The sequence below is a fragment of the Cnephaeus nilssonii genome, assembly GCF_951640355.1.
Source record: "Cnephaeus nilssonii genome assembly, chromosome: 6".
NCBI classification, from domain to species: Eukaryota; Metazoa; Chordata; class Mammalia; order Chiroptera; family Vespertilionidae; genus Cnephaeus; species Cnephaeus nilssonii.
The window spans coordinates 6,632,589-6,651,097 of record NC_137077.1 but is presented as its reverse complement, the minus strand read 5'-3'; the positions used below and the strand labels follow the sequence as shown (position 1 = coordinate 6,651,097).

Below are 18,509 nucleotides of genomic sequence, written 5' to 3'. Positions count from 1 at the left end.
TTTCTCGTTCAGCCTTGGACCATGGGGGTGGGAGGGCGGAGGCCGCCTGGAGCAGTCTGCAGTGTGTAAGAGTCACCATGGAGGGAGGCCTCCTAGCCCCTCAGGCTCTGTACCCCATCCCCTCCTCTCACCAAGAACCTCTTGGTCCTCCCACCTCTTGATGACCTCCTGGGTATCGGAGGGTCTGGGGTGGAAGGGCTCTCAGAGATCATTGGGCCTGAGAAGCACAGATTTGTAAGAACTCAAGTCGTGTGACAGCCCCTCCTCCCCACCCTGCGGATGATGCTCAGAGCACATCTGAAGTCTCACCAACCTGGGGCCCCATTGGTCACATCACAGCTTTCCCTGGCCTCAGTGGCCACATCTGTGCTAGGGGCATAGTGGATGATGACGATTCCTTCCAGGGTGGGTAACAGGCACAGATGTCAAGCAGGTAAAGGGTTTCACATAGCCCCCAGTATCTGCTAGGGCCTCAGTAACAACCCTTCCCTTTCTCTAATGTGTCTGTCCTTAGACCCAGAAGGGACAGTGGCCTCTTATGGGTTCTGCCCTTTCGGCTGCCATGCTGGAGCTGGATCTGGCTTTCTGCCCACCCACCTTGGGAGGGAACGTCTCCCCGCCCCTGCCCTGCATGCGCTCGTGGCTTTGGTGTGTGTGCAGCCCGCATGCCGGGAGGGCTGGGAGCCAAAGGGAATTGCATTGTGTTTCCTACCCACATGCTTTATCCCCTCTAACCCACAACCTTCCGTACCCGCTGCCTGCTCGCCAGTCCTCTGATGGCTGCGCTCCAGCCTCACACAAGGCCTGGCACCTTGCCAGTGACCCGTCCTGGCCTCCCACCCAGGGTCTCTGGAGGGCAGAGATTATGGGCTCCACCCAGCACTGGCCATTACTCATTCTCTTTCACGAAGTTTTGGAATGTCCGAGCTGGAAGGGCCCTGGGAGTTCAGCCAGCACAGCCCCTTGGTGCACAGACAGGAGACAGGCCCACAAGGGCTTCGATCTCTTCCAGGCCTAGCAGGACCTTGGGCAGACACAGGCCAGGAACTCGGGGCACCGGCGGCCCACAGAGCTCCATCTAGTCCCCATCTTAGACAGTCACAGACTGGGCCAAGGACATCATTTGGCACAGAACCCTTGCCCCACTTTACAAAGGGACAGTCGAGGTCTTGAGCTGCAATTCAGGCCACTCAGTAGGAGCAGGTAGTTCTAAGAGGGCCAGCCTTTTAGAGCAATCCCCAGCAATGTGCTGCCCACCCTGGGCCAGATGCCCGGGGAGACATACAAGGGAGGGTTAGGAACTTCTAACCTTACAAGAAGGCTTAGGGATTTCTTATTAGCCCTGCTTTACAGATCTGGAGACTGAAGCCCAGAGAGATAAAGATACTTAACTAAAGACACTCAGCTAGGAAGGGATAAAATAGTTGTCTCTTGAATGCTAAGGAGAGGCAGTGTGGAAAGAAGTAGAAAATGTCATTCTGGCACATCCTTGAAAATGCACCATCTTCTTAAGGGGAAAAAAAAAACCCTAAGTACTTGAAATAGCAAACAGTGTGGATAGGGCTTGGTGATGTGTGGGAATCCAAGGAGATGCTGGGGACTGCACTGACCCTGGCAGTGGGTGGACCTGATCTAGCATTCCAGCAAATGGCCAGAAGCCAGAGGAGGGCCAAGCTTGGCACCTTTAATATCAGGCTGTACCCCTTTCCTTTCTGATGTGTTCTGCTAACCTAACCCCAGCTGGAGCAAAGAGAAAGGCGCTGCAGAAAGGTGCCCAAATCCTAAATGTTCAGATAATGCATCTCACAAGGTGAACACACATGTAACCAGCACCCAGATCAAGAAACAGAATACGACCAGATGCCTCCCCCTGGGCCACCGTCCAGTCCTGCTCTCTGGGAGTCCTGTCCCTGGCGACAGGAGATCCAGGGGGGCATATGCAAAATAACTGGGGAAGTTCTGGTCTCCAGCTTGCTAGGCAGATGACCTTACACAGGTCACAACCCCTCCCTGGTCTGCCCTGGGGGATTTGCTTGTAGGCGCCTCAGCGATCTTGGTAGAAAGGATCGAGATGGGTATGGAAGTGTTCACAAAGCAGAGAAGGGCTCCCAGAAGGAAAGGGAGGGTGTGGCTCGGACGAGAAGTCAACCCATTTTATAGATGCTGCCCCTGCAGCTCAGAGAGGAAAAGGAGGGCCAGGCATCAAATGTGGATTTTCTGACTGCCCTGTCCCCTGCCCCTACCCCTCAGCAGGGTGGATGAGGGTGCTAGGCCCTACTTGAGCAGAATGGTTGACCTGGCAGCACCCAGGGTGCCAGCAAAGTGGCACACGCATATTCTTCCATTCCACACTGGCCCCCCTTACCACCACCTCTCCTTCACAGTGGAAGAAGCATTGGTTTGTGCTGACTGATTCAAGCCTCAAGTATTACAGGGACTCCACCGCTGAGGAGGTGAGACATCAGGTGCTAGGGGCCCCTGGAAGGGGCTTGGGAGGCTTGGGGGGGGGGTCACTGGAGTATATGGACCATCGTCTTCCTGCTGTAGGCAGATGAGCTGGATGGTGAGATTGACCTGCGTTCCTGCACTGACGTCACCGAGTATGCAGTACAGCGCAACTACGGCTTCCAGATTCACGTGAGACTGTGCATCTGGGGGGTGGCATGACTGGAGAGCCCCCAGAGGAGATGTTGGTGTGGAGCATGGCTGGCTCTTGTCACCCATTTACCCAGAGACCCTGTCCTCAGAGCCAGTCAGAAGCTCTACTGCCAACACAGCATATCTGGGGAGACCCCAGATATCATTGTCAGGGGTAATTCAAATGTTGGGGAGACCTTGGAGCCACTGGGACTCTGCCAAGACTAGGCTAGTGAAGGGGAGTATTGCACCCTCTGCTCAACTCCAGGCTCAAGACCTTACACTCTCTCTTGGGAGGGAAGGGCCACCTCCCTGGGGTCCATAGTGGGGAGGGAGCAGTGGTGCTGGCCACGTGGCAACCTACCTGTGGGGTGGACTTGCAGACCAAGGATGCTGTCTATACCTTGTCGGCCATGACCTCAGGCATCCGGAGGAACTGGATCGAGGCTCTGAGGAAGACTGTGCGTCCCACCTCAGCCCCAGATGTCACCAAGTACGTGCTGGGATGGACCGGGGCTTTGGGGAGGCACTTCCCCTGTATCCCTGAGTGCTGTTCTGGCACTCACCTGGGAGCCTCTGGCTGTACCTTCTGGGCCTCAGTTTCTCTATCAACAAAATAGAGGAGAGGTCAGTGCGCATTCTTGGCAGTCCTCCAGAAATACAATGAGGTTTGGAGTGTGACCACTGTCCCTCTACGTCCCCCACACCCTGAAAAGGTGGGGAGAGGCCTTAGCTCTTTGGAGAAGATGGCAGTGAGTCAAAGGCCCCTCTAGGTGGCTGATTGTGCTGTGTGGGCTGTGTCTCATCCTGTGTTAAGGAGAGGGGATGGCGAGGCAGTCTGGGAGGGGAACTCACTCCCTCTGGAGGTCACTGTGGGTAGAGTAGTGGGAGGGCTCAGTTACCTGGTGGTAGGGCTCCCACACAGTATAAACCCAGACGCCTATGGGGGGCTAGGACTTGTGGCTGCTGGGCAGCAGGAATGGAAACATGACATTGAGGGGTGTCAAGCGTGAGTCCCTCTGTCTGGCCACAGCCTGGCTGTTCAACCTCAGTCCAGTCACCTTCTTGTCTGAGTTTCAGACACTTCATTTGTCAGACTGTCACGAGAATATGCATAGAAGCCCTTTGTGAACTGAAGCACAGTGCAGCTGGATTATTACTTAGTATATAGGCTTGGCTGCTGTAACAAAGAAGCCCCAAACACACTGACTTTAAGCGGGAGAGGTTTATTTCTTCAGAGCAGTCCTGTGGTATGTAGTCCAGACCAGCTCTGTGGCCCTCAACTCATAGCTTTGCCTCTGACTCAGGAAGCTGCTTACATTCTCCTGGAGTGCCAGACAGGAGCCAGGCCAGGGCACACCCAGTCCTTTAAAGGGTGCCACCTCTCACTTCCACTGGGTAGAATGTAGGTACATGGCCCTACATAGCTGCAAGGGATGCTGGGAAGTGTAGTTTTGGGATGGGTGACCATATACCCTGCTATTGTTATAGAAGAAGAGTACTGCCACAGTTGTTAAGTCTCCACAGTTAGTGCCTCTGCACCCAGAGGTCACTGTTCACCTGCTCGGCAGTGACCATGGGCGTCTCCCCTATTCCACTGTGAGTCTTTTGAACCCAGGATCTTATCTCAAACCATACTTTTAATAACGCTTTGATCACCATTCTTAATGGGCTTCCTGGTTGCTTCACACATTCGCCCACCTAGTCCTCATATTCATCCTGTGAGAAGAATTGTTGTCCCATATTACAGATGAGTGACTGAGCTCAGAGGGAAGCCAGATATTCTGGTCCCTCTGCTGGTAAGTGGTGGAGTTGGGATGGCTCCCAGGGTGTGCTAATGATGAAGCGCTAGTTCTGACCTCTGGGTTCAGCTGCTTCCTCTGCTGGGGTTCATCCCCAGGCTCTGGCACGTGGTGACACTCCCGAAGTGCTTGTTTGGGGACAGAGTGGGCAACATCCTGCCTGATGTGGCTCTGCTGGCACCCTAGGCTCTCGGACTGCAATAAAGAGAACACACTGCACAGCTACAGCACCCAGAAGGGCTCCCTGAAGGTGGGGGAGCAGCGTGCGGGCTCTGAGGTCATCAGTCGGGGCAGCCCTCGGAAGGCAGATGGACAGCGGCCATCCCTGGACTACGTGGAGCTCTCCCCACTGTCTCAGGGCTCCCCACAGCGGGCCCGCACCCCAGCTCGCACTCTTGACCGCCCAGCCAAGCAGGAGGAGTTGGAACGGGACCTGGCCCATCGCTCTGAGGAGCGACGCAAGTGGTTTGAGGCCGTGGACAGCAGGGCCACAGAGACACCTGCTGGCGAGGGGCCACGCCGGGGCCTCGGTGCCCCCCTGACCGAGGACCAGCAGAGTCGGCTCAGCGAGGAGATCGAGAAGAAGTGGCAGGAGCTGGAGAAACTGCCCCTGCGGGAGAACAAGCGGGTGCCTCTCACCGCCCTGCTCAACCAAAGCCGTGGGGAGCGCCGGGGGCCCCCTAGTGACAGCCATGAGGCACTGGAGAAGGAGGTAGACATGGCTGGCCTCTGGGAACCCCCTTACCCCACCAACACCCCTCCTGTCCCTATAGTCATGCTATAGCCTTTATCATGCAAACCTACAGTGATGGGGAGCTCGCTCCTGATTCACTGTCTGTCACCTCAGACTCCTCTGTGAACTGGAATCTTCTTTTCTAGACCTTGGGGTTTTTATTGTTTTTAAAAAGCATTTTTATTGATTTTTAGAGAGAGAGGAAGGGAGGGAGAGAGAGAGAGAGAGAAACATCGATGTGAAAGCAGAATATCAATCGACTGCCTCCTGCACACCCTTCACTGGGGATCAAGCCTGCAACCTGGCTTGTGCCCTGGCTAGTAATCAAGCTGGCAACCTCTTGGTGCACAGGACAATGTCCAACCAAATGAGCCACACAGGCCAGGGCTGTTTTTTTTTATATTTTTGCCTCTTGTTCTGTCCTCCGCAATCACACAGAAGGGAATAGAGAAGAAAAAGGAGAGACCATTTACTGAGCATCTTGCCCTTGGCCCTCTTTACAAACAGGCTCATATATGTTCACAGCAGTCTCATGGTCCCATAGTGCATATCTCATCACAGTTTTACTGATGGGAAGCTGAGGCTCAAAGACATTTCCCCTGCCACCTACATAATGTAAATGTCTGACCACAGTGTTCTGTTCCCAGCCCTGTCCAGTCTTTGGGCCGGAGCTCTTCTGGCTCATTGGCCCTGCCATCCAGACCCAGCTGGAATGTCCCCCTTGCCTGCACATCCCCACCAGGGCCATCTCCTCAAACCCACAGCTCCGCCCTGCCTCCGCCAGCCCAGCCCGCCCTCTGCTTTCAGGCCCCCACTGACCTCATCTCCCTTCACAGGTCCTGTCTCTTCGTGCCCAGCTGGAGGCATGGCGTCTTCAGGGGGAGGCTCCCCAGGGTGCGCCCAGGTCCCAGGAGGATGGTCACATCCCCCCAGGCTACATCTCACAGGTGAGGCTGAAGAGCTGCTTTGTGGGGGACGGGGGCAAGTTTCTGGTTGCCATGTTTTCAGAAAAGAGCTAATATTTTGGAAGCCCTTCCTGTGTACCAGAGCATGGGAGGCATTTGACATACATTGTCTCATCTAATCTCTCCAGCGGGTGGACATGAGCCTTGTGCCCGTTTTATAGACAGGGCCACTGAGCTGTGAGAGGTTATGGGACTTGCCCAGGGTCAGCCGGCCTGCAGCTGTCAGAGGTGGGATTTAAGCTCAGGTTCGACTGACAGCCCTCGTGTGACCCTCTGCACTTGGACCACTTTCCTCACACCACCCTGGGGACCTGGGGAGCCAATGAGGAGTGGGAGCTCCAATGGGCCGGCCCCGGGAGCTGCTCCCTAACAGGGAAATCCTGCCTATGCCTGCCAGGCCGAGGCCCTCACAAGATGGTCTTTGGGACTTGGAGTTCCCAGTGGCCCCCAGGGAAACACGCGGTCTGCTGAGGACAGCAGTTCTCAACTAAGGCCACTTTTGTTCCCCTGGGGCAGTGGTCAGCAAACTGCAGCTCGCGAGCCACATGCGGCTCTTTGGCCCCTTAATGTGGCTCTTCCACAAAATACCACGGCCTGGGCGAGTCTATTTTGAAGAAGTGGCGTTAGAAGAAGTTTAAGTTTAAAAAATTGGGCTCTCAAAAGAAATTTCAATCGTTGTACTGTTGATATTTGGCTCTGTGGACTAATGAGTTTGCCGACCACTGCCCTGGGGACATTTGGCCATGTCTGGGGACAACTAGCTTTCCAGAAAAAATACATCTATGTGTACACACATGCACACTTATATATGGTATATCCTATATAATAAAAGGCTAATATGCAAATCAACCGAGGCGGAAAGATTGGTCACCATGATGCGCACTGACCACTAGGGGACAGATGCTCAACACAGGAGGTGCCCCCTGGTGGTCAGTGCGCTCCCACAGCGGGAGTGTTGCTCGGGCTCATGGCTGAGGAGCGCAGCGGCAGTGGCGGGAGTCTCTCCTGCCTCTGCAGCAGCGCTAAGGACCCCTGGCGGGGGAGCAGGGGGGGGTGGATTGTCCAACTGTCAGCTTAGGCCCACTCCCCACAGGCCGGGCTGAGGGACCCCCACCCCCCGGCCCCCTGCACGAATGTCGTGCACTGGGCCTCTAGTATATATATATATATATATGTATATATATATATTACTGATACAAAGGATGTTTAGTATACAACTTACAAATAAAAAATAAGTAATACTTTTTATTGTAACTTCTATATAGCAAATTGACTTTCTCATAATACTTTCATTGGTTTTTCCGAATGCTTGTATCCACAGCTAACTGACAAACGAGTGTCATTCTAACATGAATGTTGGTTGACATTTTTATTTATGTGGATGAGTAAGACGAGAAACATATTGAAACTTTACTTGGTCAATGTCATGAGCAATTTTTTGGTTGAATTGGGTAATAGTTCTCTATTGAGAGTATTTTCTTAAGGTTTTTGTTCTACTTACAGTGTAATGGTCATAGGTATGGCACACTTCTAAATTTAATCTGCATTACTAGCATTTTCTCATCCTTGCTTAAGTCTAGACCAGGGGTCCTCAAACTTTTTAAACAGGGGGCCAATTCACTGTCCCTCAGACCGTTGGAGGGCCGGACTATAGTTTAAAAAAAACTATGAACAAATTCCTATGCACACTGCACATATCTTATTTTGAAGTAAAAAAAACAAAACGGCAAAAACACCCGCTTGTGGCCCGCGGGCCGTAGTTTGAGGACGCCTGGTCTAGACTATCAAAAAATAAATCGAGTCCTGATTGTAATGTTTACCAATGTCCATGGTGTAAATACTCCCACTGTGGCTGAGGACCTGAGCACGGAGTTGGGAAGATATGTCACACCCACTATAGAGCATTTCCACACAGGCACAGAAGAGAAGTAACCGCGAGAGCATAGACAATAATAAAATGCAGTGAGATCATTAAGAAGAAATGTTTGGAGTATCAGCGTTGTTTTTAATGTAATTAACTATAAGCTTATATAATTTTTAATAATGGCCTGCTTAACTGTGTCACAAAATTCCTAAAAATTTGATAATCAGCTGCCTCTAGTCAGCACATCATTGCCTGAAGCAGAAAAGAATGCTGGGATCCCAGGCTCTGAGCAGAGGGACCTTCCAGAAGTTCCAGGCGGGAGGTTGCTGTGTGCGGCTCTCGGGAAGCCTTCCTGGGGGTGGGCACGGAGCTGAGCACTGGGGTGGGCAGAGGCATGGGCTGTGGTGGAAGGCTGGTTGGTGCCTACTCTGGAGACCTCCGCTGCCAGGCCAGGAGTTTGGATCTTGTCCCACACACCTGAGGAGGTTTGGGGTGATGCCGGGAAGGTGGTGGTGGAGTGGAAGGGGCTTGGGAGGGGCCAAGGCCATGGCAGGAGCTGGGATGATGACTGAGGGTGAGCAGGATATAGGAGGGTGTAGAGGGGGGGCAGTTTAGGACTGGGTGACTGGGCCCAAGGAAGGCAGAGGGGAGCCCCCAAGGGGCCCTAAGGCTGGGGTTGCTGTCAAGGCATGGGGGCCCATCTGGGGCCGTGTGGAGTTGGGGCTTGACATGAAGGGCTGGCTTGGGGGTCACTTGATATGTGGAAGGGGGAGAGGGTAAGGACCAGTGTTGTCAAAGCCTCCCTTGAGGCAAGAGGAAGGGGTTGCCTGAGACAGCTGGCATCACCTCAGGACCCCCACAAGCTGTGCTCTGTGGAGCTGTGGTCTCCCAGGGACCGCTTTTCTGGGTGGGTCCATCCACATCCACGGGTAATCAGAGCAGCTCCGCCTTTGTCCATTTTACTATTCGAACCTGCACTAGATTTCCTTTGGAAAAAGGTTTCTGTTGCTAAAATTAAATTTGAAAAGCACTTCTCTGACTTCTCAGCATACAGATAGGGAAACTGAGGCCAGAGAGGAGGCTAGAACTTTGACCTTGAGTCAGACCAGTGCTGCAGTCCAAGCCTCCTGGGCTGTGGGCACTTTGTCATGGGAGGTTGGGGTGGGTAGGTGGGCGGGCAGAACTGAGGGGCGTTGAGAGGGAATAAAGGGGAAACGGAGGAGAAGACGGGAGTGGAGGAGTGGCTCAGGACGCCGAGGGCGCAGAGAAGAGGAGCTGAGCCACCGTGTCCCCCTCAGGCACTGGAGGAAGCGGCTGGAGATTCAGTGGACCCTGGAGAGGTGACAGCTGGGGAGGGATCCCCCAACCTGGTATCTCAGGCCAAGTGGGTGCCCCTCTTTTAGCCGGTGGGGCTTGCCACCACAGGACAGCAGCTGGGGGGTCTGGGACTTCACGGGCTGTAGTGCCTCTAGCAAAGGGGACCCTTCCATCCTAGTGCAGTGGGATCACGGGCATCTCTTTGTCCACTTTGATCCACGTCAGGGGTGGCAGCTGACACCTTGGGCCCACAGGAAGGCAGGTCAGAGAGCAGCACCTGACCTAGGAGCCCCTCATCCTGGGCTGGCTCCCACCTCCTGACACCAGCCTCCTGACCCCTATTAGCTTCTGGCTCTGCCTGCCTGATCTGACCCTTTGAGAACAGGTCCCCACCCCCCTATTTTTCTGATCTCTGCAGGTGGGTGATCTCTAGGTGGGCGCTAGCTTACCTTAGAGATACTCAGCAGTTGGTCTTATGAGGCCTGTTTTACAGATAAGGAGACTGAGGCTCAGAGAGGGAAGAGGCTTAAGTTCATTCCACAGTACAGCCAGGATTAGGACTCCAAAGCAGGGTCTATTGTCCTAACTAGAGGGACCTACAGAGGACATGCGCAGAGTCCCAGAGAGACAGGTACCCCTGCTCACTGCCTAGAACACCTGGCCCCAGGTGGCCTGGCCCTTGCCCTTCCCCCAAAGTGGCCTCCAAGGTGTGGCTGTGGCTGCTGGAGAGGTGGGGTTGCCCCCACCACTGAGATGCCCTGTGCCATGGAGAAAACAATTCTTTTTTTAATATATATGTGATTTTTAGGGAGAGGGAGAGATAGAAACATCCATCAGCTGCCTCCTGCATGCCCCCTACTGGAGATCAAGCCCGTAACTTGGCATGTGCCCTGAGGGGGAATCGAACCCGTGACCTCTTGGTGCTTGGGACAATGATCAATCCACTGAGCCACACCGGCCAGGCAAGAATACAACCTCTTAACTGGCCCTCTGTGCCTTGGTTCTTCCCTAGCTCTTCACCTTCCCTTTTCAATTATCTTAATTTTTTTCATTCTCACCCAGGGCTATGGTTTTTTAAATTGATTTTACAGTGAGAGGAAGGGAGAGAGAGAGACAGAAAAACATCGATGTGAAAGAGAAACCGGTTGATCAGTTGCCTGTTGTACACGCCCTGACCTGGAATTGAACCTGCAACCTTTTTGATGTACAGAATGACGCTCCAACCAGCTGAGCCACCCAGCCAGGGCCTTAAATACTTTTTAATTATATAAAAAATAGGTTTACATTTTCATAAATAATTCAAACAAATTAAAAGGTTAGAAATAAACACATGAACTCTCCTTCCCCTGCCTGCTCCCCGGTGCCCCAGAGCACATCTGTGTAGTTTTCTGTATCACCTCGGTTTTGGAGGGTAGAAGTCTAGCTTGGGTCTCGCCAGGCTAAAAGCCAGGCGCCCGCAGAACTGCGTCTCCTGTGAGCTCTGGATGCGATCCGGTTTCTCGCCTTTTCCAGCATCTGGTGGCTGCCCACCTTCCGTGGCTCACGGCCATTCCTTCATCTTTAAAGAGAGCAAAGGAGTCAAGTCCTCACTTCACGTCACTACTTCCTTCCACAGCCACTCCTTCCCCGCTCTCTGCCCTCCTGCCTCTTCTGCATCTGCGGACCCCGATCCCGGGGCTTCATGGCCAGTCCGTAATCTAGGAGAGATAGTCTCCTCATTTAAGGCCATCTAGCAAGCTCAGTTCCCCTCCGCCGCAGTATAAGGTGATATTCACAGGTTCCGGAGCGGGACGCGGACATCTTTGGGGCCCAGTCCTCTGCCTTCTAGCGTCCTTCCTTACCTTCTCTGTGACTTTGCGTCCATGTACCCAGATGTCCAGCTCCATGGGTTTTGTTTCCGTGAGTGGGATCACCCCATGTACGTTGTCAGAAACCAGCTTTTATCACCTAACTTTGCACACTCCTCCCCCAGCTGTCCATGTGCGCAGCTCTGCCTTCTACCAGCCGCCTGGGTCCTTTGTAAGGCTCGATCTCATGATTTATTTAAGGGTTGTTTATTTAGATTGTTTCCAGTTCTTGTCTGTTGCCAATCTTTGTACGTGTGTGACTTTCTGTGGGGTCATTCTTACAAGTGGACCTGCTAGGTCAAGGGATAGGGTCATTAAAAATGCATCGATGCTATCAAACTGCCCTCCACGAACCCCATCACAGCGACTCTCCCAGCAGTGGTATTATCAGGCTTTTATGCTGGCCAGTCTGTCCTAGCCGGTTTGGCTCAGTGAATAGAGTGTCAGCCTGCGAACTGAAGGGTCCCAGGTTCGATTCCGGTCAAGGGCATATGCCCGGGTTGTGAGCTTGATCCCCAGTGTGGAGCATGCAGGAGGCAGCTGATCAGTGATTTTCTCTCATCATTGATGTTTCTATCTCTCCCTTTCTGAAATCAATAAAAAAAAATATGTATATTAAAAAAAAATACTGGCCAGTCTGATCCACAAGGCCCTGTTCTGTGATGTCATCAATTTCAGCTCCCTTCCCCAGCACCTGCCACACGTCAGGCCCCGTCCTGGGCCCCGTGTCCTCGGGGGACTTACATCTGGCAGATGCAAGGCCTTTGGCGGCAGGGGAGAGGTTGTCCAGAGACAGAGCTAGGAGGGTATTTAGCTGGGCTGCAGGTGAAGTGAATTAATTACCCAGGAAAAGAAAGATGTAAAAGAACGTTCCAGGCAGTGGAAAGAGCATGAGCTAAAGCTCAGGTGTGAACACACTGTGAATTGTTTTTTATAACGAGGGCGTTTCTTGGTGGGGTAAGGGCCCGGGATGAGGCTACAAGGGTCAGGCATGGAACAGGGACTTGAGCCGGCAGGTGGGGGCCTCAGAAGGGTTGAAGCAGAAGAATGACAGGATGAGGTTTGTAGATGGAGGAGAGAGGTGGTGCTGGGTACAGGCTGGTGGTGCTGGGGTCCAGAGGGAGCCCGGACCAGGGTAGGCCTGCCTACCTCAGGCTGGAGAAGACCACTGTCCCAGGCAATGGGAGCAGCCCGTGACCCCTGGCCCTGCCTGCAGGAGGCCTGGGAACGCAGCCTGGCCGAGATGGAGTCCTCCCACCAGCAGGTGATGGAAGAGCTGCAGCGGCACCACGAGCGGGAGCTGCAGAGGCTGCAGCAGGAGAAGGAGTGGCTCCTGGCCGAGGAGACAGCCGCCACGGCCTCAGGTGAGGACCCGGGAAGGAGTGGCACAGCGGGGCGGGGCCTCACGGACCTCTAAGCAGAGGCCTCCTCACTGGATTTGGGAGGCTCTTAAATAAGAGGCTGGGGTCTTGGTGCTAGACTTAGGGTAAGGGATCAAGAGGAGTTGGAAACCCCCAGAATTGACCTCTGAACCTACTTAAAAGGAGGAAAGTTGTGGCAATAAAAAGACACACCCCCCTCGGGGCCTGCAGGCACTAGAAGGCCCACTGTGATCCAAGCCGGTGCCATGTCCGGCGGAGAGACTGCTTAGCCTCAGACCCAGTTTTTATAGCGGGGCCATCTTACTGAGCACACAGGCCGGACCCCAGGGAGAGCAGGGAGGGGTGTGAACAGTCCTGGTCCTTGCAGTGCCCAGGAGAGTGACCCATTTCACAGATGAGGAAACTGGCTCAGAGGTTAGTGATGTGTCCCAAATGGCACAGCTTAGAGGTGGCAGAAGCTGGAGTTGGAGCCCAGAGCACACTGACTGCAAAGCCATGCTCTGAACCCACCCTCTGCTTTCCCAAGCCAGAAATAGGAATGCCCGACCGAGGTGTGGGACACCCTCCCTCTCCCCGGCAGCTGCACACCTGCTCTGTGTGCCTGGCACATCTCACGCACCTCCAGGGCGCTTTAGAATAATGGAAATGATGAGGAGATCACACGATCTAGAACTTACACCTGCTAAGTGCTTGACACACTCAAGCCCATGGCCCCTCATCCCAAACCCTGGGGCCATGTGTTTTGCTTTTAGGAAGATAACCTGGTGCACATAGTAGGTGTCTCGGCAGGATCTGGGCTTCACCCTGAAGTCTAGCACTAAGTGATTTGCAGTGACATTTCTCAAGGTCACCCTTAAGTGGGACCTCAGATAGCCTCGTGTCCATGTAGGCCGGGGATTGTTACCAAAAGAGTTATGAAAAACTCCCAGTGTTCAGAGCTTTTGGATTTTGGAATTACAGATAAGGCGATGGTTGAGGACTTGCTTAATCCTCACAGCAACCCCACGTAAGTGTGAAAAGAGACTCAGTCCTTGGGAGCTCACAGTCTGAAAAATAAACCAAAAGCTAATGTCTGTGCTGTGCATTGTTTGAAATGCTCTTCACACATCTCCCAGTAACTCATGAAGGAAGGTGCTGTTGCTAACCCCACTTTCCGGATAAGGGCCTGAGGCACAGAGGGGTTAAGTCCCCTGAGTGAAGTCACCTAGATGTGTACTGACTGAGCCTGTACTCTTGACCACTAAGCTGGGCAAGACAGATGGGTCTTGTTAAAGGGCCCTCCGGGCTGTGCAGGGACAGTGGACTGTGTGGGCTCTACCCAGCATCACTAGCAAAAGGTACCAGTGCTCAGACACCAGGTGTCTCCCAGCAGGGTCCCTCAGACAGAGATTGTGATCCTCTCCTGCTAGACAGCTCAGGAAGGCCGAGCAACTTACCCAAAGCCACTTAGTTCACGACACAGCCTGGTCCAGGGCTCTGCGTGCCACTGCCTGCTCCTGTGTCCACGGCACATGTGGCGTCTCCGAGGAGGTGAAGTTGGTGCTGCTGACCCCTCCCCAACCTCCTCCTCCTTCTGCTCTGTTTCCAGCCATCGAAGCCATGAAGAAGGCCTACCAGGAGGAGCTGAGCCGGGAGCTGAACAAGACACGGAGCCTCCCGCAGGGCCCCGACGGCCTCCGGAAGCAGCACCAGTGAGATGGCACCTGGGCCCGGGGTCTGTGGGCTGGGCCGCCAGAGCTGGGACCCAGCTGCACACACTGGCGGTTGGGAGTCGGGGACCCGTGCTGACGTCCCTGGGCAAAGGATACGTCAGTTTGCCCCCAACTGAGACCCCCCACTGTCGTCATTGTGGCACCTGAACAGAAGCAGCAGGGCCTTCGTCAGACCTCCATGCCACCCACATAGACAGTTCTTCAGGCCACAGTTCTGCCCCTTCTTACCAGGCTGGTCTCGGCCTCCGCACTCCTGTCCCCTCCTTAGTGTCCCCTAGAGCTGGGCTGCAGTGTCCCCCTCGGCCCGTCCCTGTCCTGCCACAGAGCACAGTTCTGGAGGCTGCAGGGGCTTTAGAGATGGGCTCCTCCAGCCCACCCCCTCACAGGAGGCACCTGTAGCCACGAGAGGATGCCACCCATTCAAAGCCCCACAGTTGGGCTCAAAACAGAACTAGGGTGGGAACTCAGGAGCCGCTTTGAGTTTGCCATGACTTGACTCTGAGCTTGGCAGAGGGCAAGCGAGCCCACATCCATCGTTGCTCCCCTCCTCCACCCTGGCAGGTCAGACATGGAGGCGCTGAAGCGGGAGCTGCAGGTGCTGTCGGAGCAGTACTCACAGAAGTGCCTGGAGATCGGCACCCTGACGCGGCAGGCCGAGGAGCGCGAGCACACGCTGCGCTGCTGCCAGCAGGAGGGCCAGGAGCTGCTGCGCCACAACCAGGTGGGCCTGGCCCCCGTGGGTGGGGACGGGCGCCCCAGCAGCCCTGCGCTGACCATCCCACCCCCACCCCCAGGAGCTGCATGCCCGCCTGTCTGAGGAGATTGACCGGCTGCGCGGCTTCATTGCCTCACAGGGCACTGGCAGCGGCTGTGGGCGCAATGAGCGGAGCTCCTGTGAGCTGGAGGTAAGTGCCCACCGGCACACCCAGCTGGTCCTCAGGGCCTCGGCATGGGGAGGGCGCCTGGGGCCGGGCCCCAGCAAGGAGACGCCAGCACAGCTGGGAAGGACCTCTGTGTGCGCTGCACTACTGCAGCCAGAGTCCAGCCCTCCCACCTCCCTGCTGTGCGATCAGGACCGGTTGCCTCGCCTTCTAAGTCCCAGGAGCTCATCTGTAAAATGGGGCTAGCACACCTCTTACTGGGAGAAGCTGCAGTGAGAAAATGTGGGCATGATCCCAGGGTCACCCTGATATTTTATTTTACAAACATTTATACACGGTTTTACTCTGTGCCTGGAACTTCTGTAAGCCCGAGTTCTTAACTCACCGAGTCTTCCTAACAGTCCTATGAGGTACATGCTGTTACTGTCCCCATTTTACAGGTAAGAAAACAGACACAAGAAGGTCAAGTACCTTGCCCAAGGTCACACGGATAGTTGGTGTGGGAACTGGGATTTCAACCCAGCAGTCTGGTTCCAGAATCTAAGCTTTTAAGTCTCCGCAGTCTGGCTGAACTGTCTCCTCCTTAGTTAAGTCAGGACAGCAGCACCTGCCCTCAGGGTTTGGGGAGGGGTTAATGAGGTGGTCTGCAGAGAGTCCCAGCCTCTCTGGTTCAGATAGGACCATACTATGGCTTCTTTTCTCTTCTTTGCCCTCAAGTTGCGGGCCTGGTGCTATGGTGTGGATGGGTGAGAGAGGACTTCCTGGGGGAGTGTGCCCAGGGTGTAGTGGGTCTCCGTGCAGGTTGGGAGCTGCATTCTAGGGGCCTGAGGCAAGGAGAAGGCCGGCTGCGGTGCTCTGGGCTGGGCAGCTCTGGCCTCTGGCCCTGGGTTAGCTTGCACCTGTGACCCCAGGTGCTGCTGCGAGTGAAGGAGAACGAACTTCAGTACCTGAAGAAGGAGGTGCAGTGCCTCCGGGACGAGCTCCAGATGATGCAGAAGGTGGGTCCTGGCTGAAGAGGGTGTCGGGGAGGTGGGGACACCTCGGGATCCAGCTGGATGCCCATCCTGTGAGCACCTGCTCTGTGCCAGGCACTCCTCGTGCCTCTCCCCCGGAGGTGTCATCGACCTCATTTACAAAGAAGCTGAGACTAAGAAAGGGTGACTTGCTCAAGGCCACACTTGCTTTTTTTTATTCAGCAGATATTTATTGAGCACCTACTATGTACCAGGCATGGTGCTAGGTGCTGGGGAGACACCTGTGAACAGAAAGGCCAACATCCCTGCCTGTGCAGAGCGTGCATTTCAGGGAACAAGCCATGTTGCCCGAGGCAGGCCGGGATGGGGGGGAGTACTGGGATTCAGGACCAGGCCTGTGAGTGTGTGGCTTGCCTGGTGCCATGTCCCTGTGTGTTTGACATCCTCTGTGGGGCAGTGGCTCTGAGAGTGTGTATGAGTCAGACTCATGGAACGGGCCCAAGTTTGGGCCACGCCGCCCTGGTTCTCCTCCCGGCCACTGGTTGCAGTGTGGTCTTGGGCAAAAGCTTCACCTGCCTGAGCCTCCGCTCTCACGTTGAGCAGGTTGCAAATGGTGCTGAAACCTGTGGTGCTGGGAGAGGTTTGTCCAGGGCTGGGCTGCCAGGGGGCCTCCTGGAGGGAGAAGGCCCTGGGGACTGCAGAGAGGCCTGGCTGCTCTGTGCTGGCCATAGGGAGCACGGTGGGCACGTGCCGAGTGGGCAGGGCCAGGGAGGGAGGGCTCTGCCCTTATAGCCCCTGCCCCCCCCAGGACAAGCGCTTCACCTCAGGAAAGTACCAGGACGTGTACGTGGAGCTAAACCACATCAAGACACGGTCGGAGCGGGAGATCGAGCAGCTGAAGGAGCACCTGCGCCTCGCCATGGCTGCCCTGCAGGAGAAGGAGGCGATGCGCAACAGCGTGGCCGAGTAGAGGTGTGCCAGGGGCGGGCCTCGCCGGCAGGGCGCCCAGCCTGGAGGTGTGCGCTCAGGGCTGTGCCACCTGCCCAGGGCACTTCCTTTTCCTGGCCTCTGCTTCCCTTCCTACCAGTAGGGACAGACGCACTTCTTAACGCTGTGCCTCAGCCACAGCTAATCAGTCCTGCCCTCCTCAGGGCTGACAGCGCCCGGCTGATCTGCCGAGGCTTGGGTGGCAAATGCAGTGCCTGCCCCCCTCAGGCCTGGCAGCAGGGCACACGTCACTAATAGTCTTCCTTCCACCAAGCTCTGCACTCGGACATCACTGACGGGGCAGCTCCCTCTTTCTGACAAGTCCTGTGGACGTGTGAGCACTCGGGAGAGGCCACCCTGTGGCCCTCTGTGTGGGGAGAAGCCTGGAGGAGCAGATCTGGCCCAGCCTTTGGGGCCAAGAGGTGTTGGGAGGACCTGCTGGCCACCCTTGCCTAAGCCGCGCTGGGGCCCAGGACCAAGGCGGGGGCTTCCCCAGCCCTCACCAGCCCACTCTCACCTTCCAGGTCCTGTGGTTCGGCCCAGCTGCAGACTCCCAGCCCAAGGGGACCAGTTGCCCTCCTTCCCTGCTGGATGGAAGTCAGAAGCCAAGCTTTCTCCCCACCCTCTGTGGGCTACACGTGCACTCACAACTATCACACACATGCACACACACACGCTGCACAGGCATGCACACCGCACAGATACACACCACACACACACACACACACGCTGCACAGGCATGCACACCGCACAGGCGCACACACACCACACAGACACACACACACCACACACACACACACACGCTGCACAGACACACACACTGCACAGGTACTCACACGCTGCACAGGCACACACACACGAGCATACACATAGGCACTGCATAGACACACACAGGCACCACAAGGCATACACACAGACACACACACTCAGGAGCACACATGCACAGGCATGCACATGTACACCACACACATGCACAGGCGCACGCACACACACACTGCGTATCTGAGCGTGCTCCTCGCACTGGGTCTTCTTACCTTGCACCTTCTTCAGGATTTTATATGTGAAGAGATTTTTATATATAGACTTTTTCCTTTTTTTTTTTTTTTTTCCAAAACACGTTGTACTTTTTAAAAAGCAATTCCTGGTGGCCGCGTGCCTCCAGCACTGGCTCCCCTGTCTCCAGCCTCCCGCTTGGGCTCCTGGGCCCGTGGCCCTGTCCTGGGGTCTGGCAGCGGCCCTGGCAGAGTTGACTCTGGTGGGAGAGGCAAGGAGCCAGCCACCCTCCTCCCACCCTACCTCCCGCTAATTACTTCCTGCCCTGGAGGATCCTGCACCCTGGGACTCTGGACAGAGGGACAGACGGACAGAGGGAGCCGGCCTCTGTCTCCATGGCCCCACCTCCCCCTCA

The 18,509-nt window shown here is 55.2% G+C and overlaps 1 protein-coding gene across 4 annotated transcripts in view; it reads left to right on the top strand.

The window, feature by feature from the left end:
- TRIOBP (TRIO and F-actin binding protein) overlaps positions 1-18,207 on the top strand; it is a 58,875-nt gene extending 40,668 nt beyond the window's left edge. For all 4 annotated transcript variants that reach the window (XM_079773698.1, XM_079773695.1, XM_079773696.1 and 1 more), the window contains 12 exons: positions 2,385-2,453; positions 2,548-2,637; positions 3,021-3,130; positions 4,626-5,151; positions 6,009-6,119; positions 12,382-12,529; positions 14,136-14,238; positions 14,821-14,980; positions 15,054-15,164; positions 16,052-16,138; positions 16,923-17,086; positions 17,626-18,207. In XM_079773698.1, the coding sequence (XP_079629824.1) occupies positions 2,385-2,453; positions 2,548-2,637; positions 3,021-3,130; positions 4,626-5,151; positions 6,009-6,119; positions 12,382-12,529; positions 14,136-14,238; positions 14,821-14,980; positions 15,054-15,164; positions 16,052-16,138; positions 16,923-17,084 (1,677 nt within the window). In that variant the 3' untranslated portion in view covers positions 17,085-17,086; positions 17,626-18,207. The remainder of the gene's footprint in view (positions 1-2,384; positions 2,454-2,547; positions 2,638-3,020; positions 3,131-4,625; positions 5,152-6,008; positions 6,120-12,381; positions 12,530-14,135; positions 14,239-14,820; positions 14,981-15,053; positions 15,165-16,051; positions 16,139-16,922; positions 17,087-17,625) is intronic.
- The last annotated feature ends 302 nt before the right edge of the window (positions 18,208-18,509 follow it).